The 2,015-nt window shown below is 38.7% G+C and overlaps 1 protein-coding gene across 1 annotated transcript; it reads left to right on the plus strand.

Moving 5' to 3' along the window:
* Positions 1–886: 886 nt before the first annotated feature.
* LOC138301581 (taste receptor type 2 member 40-like) lies at positions 887–1,810 on the plus strand. The gene has a single exon (XM_069242098.1). It carries the CDS (start codon positions 887–889, stop codon positions 1,808–1,810), a length of 924 nt encoding a protein of 307 aa, XP_069098199.1.
* The last annotated feature ends 205 nt before the right edge of the window (positions 1,811–2,015 follow it).

A 2,015-nucleotide genomic window follows, 5' to 3' on the forward strand; every position in this document is an offset into this window, starting at 1 on the left:
TATAAATATGACTTGGGAAACCTTAGTCAGATGTCAAAAGCGTTAAAAATATAGTCATTGATGTTGAGGGTGGATGGAATGGGTGGACACACACCTCGTCAGTGGTACTAGGGTAAAATAAACTTTTTCCACCTTTCTAGGAACATTCTTTGATAGTACATACTGTTTTAGCTTTCAATTTGTAGCTTTAGATATGCATAATGTATTAAAAACACTTCATTTTTCAAAGAGGGGACTGTATTATGTATTATCCTTTTCTTTCATGTTACCAATGCAAATTACAATTTTGTCTGACTTGCAGGAGGTGTCTTTGGGCTCATATTATCGTCATCATATGGAAAAGATCCGGGTTAGTTCTTTAAAAAAACGAGGAGACCATCATACATCTAATCTGATCATGTTCTTGAGGCAGAACTAGAAGCAGTAATTCCAAGACTTAATCTTATGTCCAAAGTCCTTGGCAGAGCCAGAAACACTCTAAAATGTTGTCTGTATAATTGCTCTTTCTTGGGAAGTTAATTGGCAACCTCTGTGAAAGGTCGAAAAAGAGTGCTACATAGGCACATTTATTCCATATGAAGTGATCACATCTAATAATAGTTATGATAGCAATAGCCTTCTATATCACAATTACATAATTAAATTGTATGTAAAATTCACTGTGACAGATTTTCCTTGTCTTACTTCATATGAGTTTACTATGTAATTTAATGGTTCTAGTGGCTATTTTTCATGTTGTGCAAAGCTGTGCCTTGCACGTTCTATATTAGCAAACACTTGGAGTCATGGTAAAGTTAATGATGACTTCATCTCTACTCTATAATTGAAAAGATACAGTGCAGTACTCACATTGGTGAGCAATCAACAGCAGTAGTCTACAGATAGGATGCTACCTGTATTAGCTGTCCTGTCAGTGTCGATCCTCGGAATTAGCACATTGGCTGGAATCATTACCAACGCATTCATCGTGGCAGTGAACCTCTACATTAGGGACCAAGGAGTTCGGCAGAATGCCTGTGACCTCATAGTCTGCACACTGGGGATCTCCAATATCCTGTTCCTCTTCACAATGACGATAAATGACTTCTGCACCTTTCTCTGGAGTGGAAAATATTTCACAGCTGAGATCTACTCTTACTTTAACGTTCTCATCTTCTTTCCCATATTCTCCAGCTTCTGGTTCACGGTCTGTCTCTGTGTCTTTTACTGCATTCAGATTCTCATTTTTACCCAGCCCTTACTCATCAAGGTGAAGAAGAACTTCTCCCATTTTGTGCCTTGGCTGCTCATGTGGTCTGTGTTGATCTCCTTGGCCATAAGTGTTCCTGCAGCCTGGAGTGTTGACTATGAATTAAAAAAAAACACATCTACTGACCTCACAGTAAATATCACTCTGGTGGGAGAAATACCCAAACTGAATCTGTACTATCTATTGATAAGTAATATCATTGGATGCACAGTGCCACTACTACTAGTAGGCATCTCAAATGTACTAATCATAAAATCTCTTGTTGCTCATGCCAAACAGATGCTCAGTTCCACTTCTTCGAGCACCACACGTGGTGAAGCTGGACTGCGGGCAGCAAAGACTGTGACATTGCTGCTGTTTCTTTACATTACATTTTACATCTCAGAGATACTGATGTTCATAGACATGTTCCCTCCAACAAGTCCATGGTTTACTGTGTGCTTGATTGTGATTTACCTTTACTCTCCAATACAATCAGTCATCCTGATCCTTGGTAGCCCCAAACTGAGGAGCACATCTCTCAAGATTCTCTCTCAATTTGCATGCTGTAAGTGGGGCTAAGATCACTGTGATTTCATCAATTGTTTTATCCATTTTCAACCTTCAGTTTCCAAGATTGTAAAACCTGCTGTGAATTCAATTTTGTGTTGTCCCTTAGGCTCACTGTGTTTCTGTGGGTGCCTTATTTACACAATGATGCAGCACTAAAAACGTGCTAAGTATTGAATATACTTTTACCATTAAAACATTATGAGTTCAGTACTAA

This window comes from Pleurodeles waltl, chromosome 6 (assembly GCF_031143425.1).
Source record: "Pleurodeles waltl isolate 20211129_DDA chromosome 6, aPleWal1.hap1.20221129, whole genome shotgun sequence".
Classification (NCBI taxonomy): domain Eukaryota; kingdom Metazoa; phylum Chordata; class Amphibia; order Caudata; family Salamandridae; genus Pleurodeles; species Pleurodeles waltl.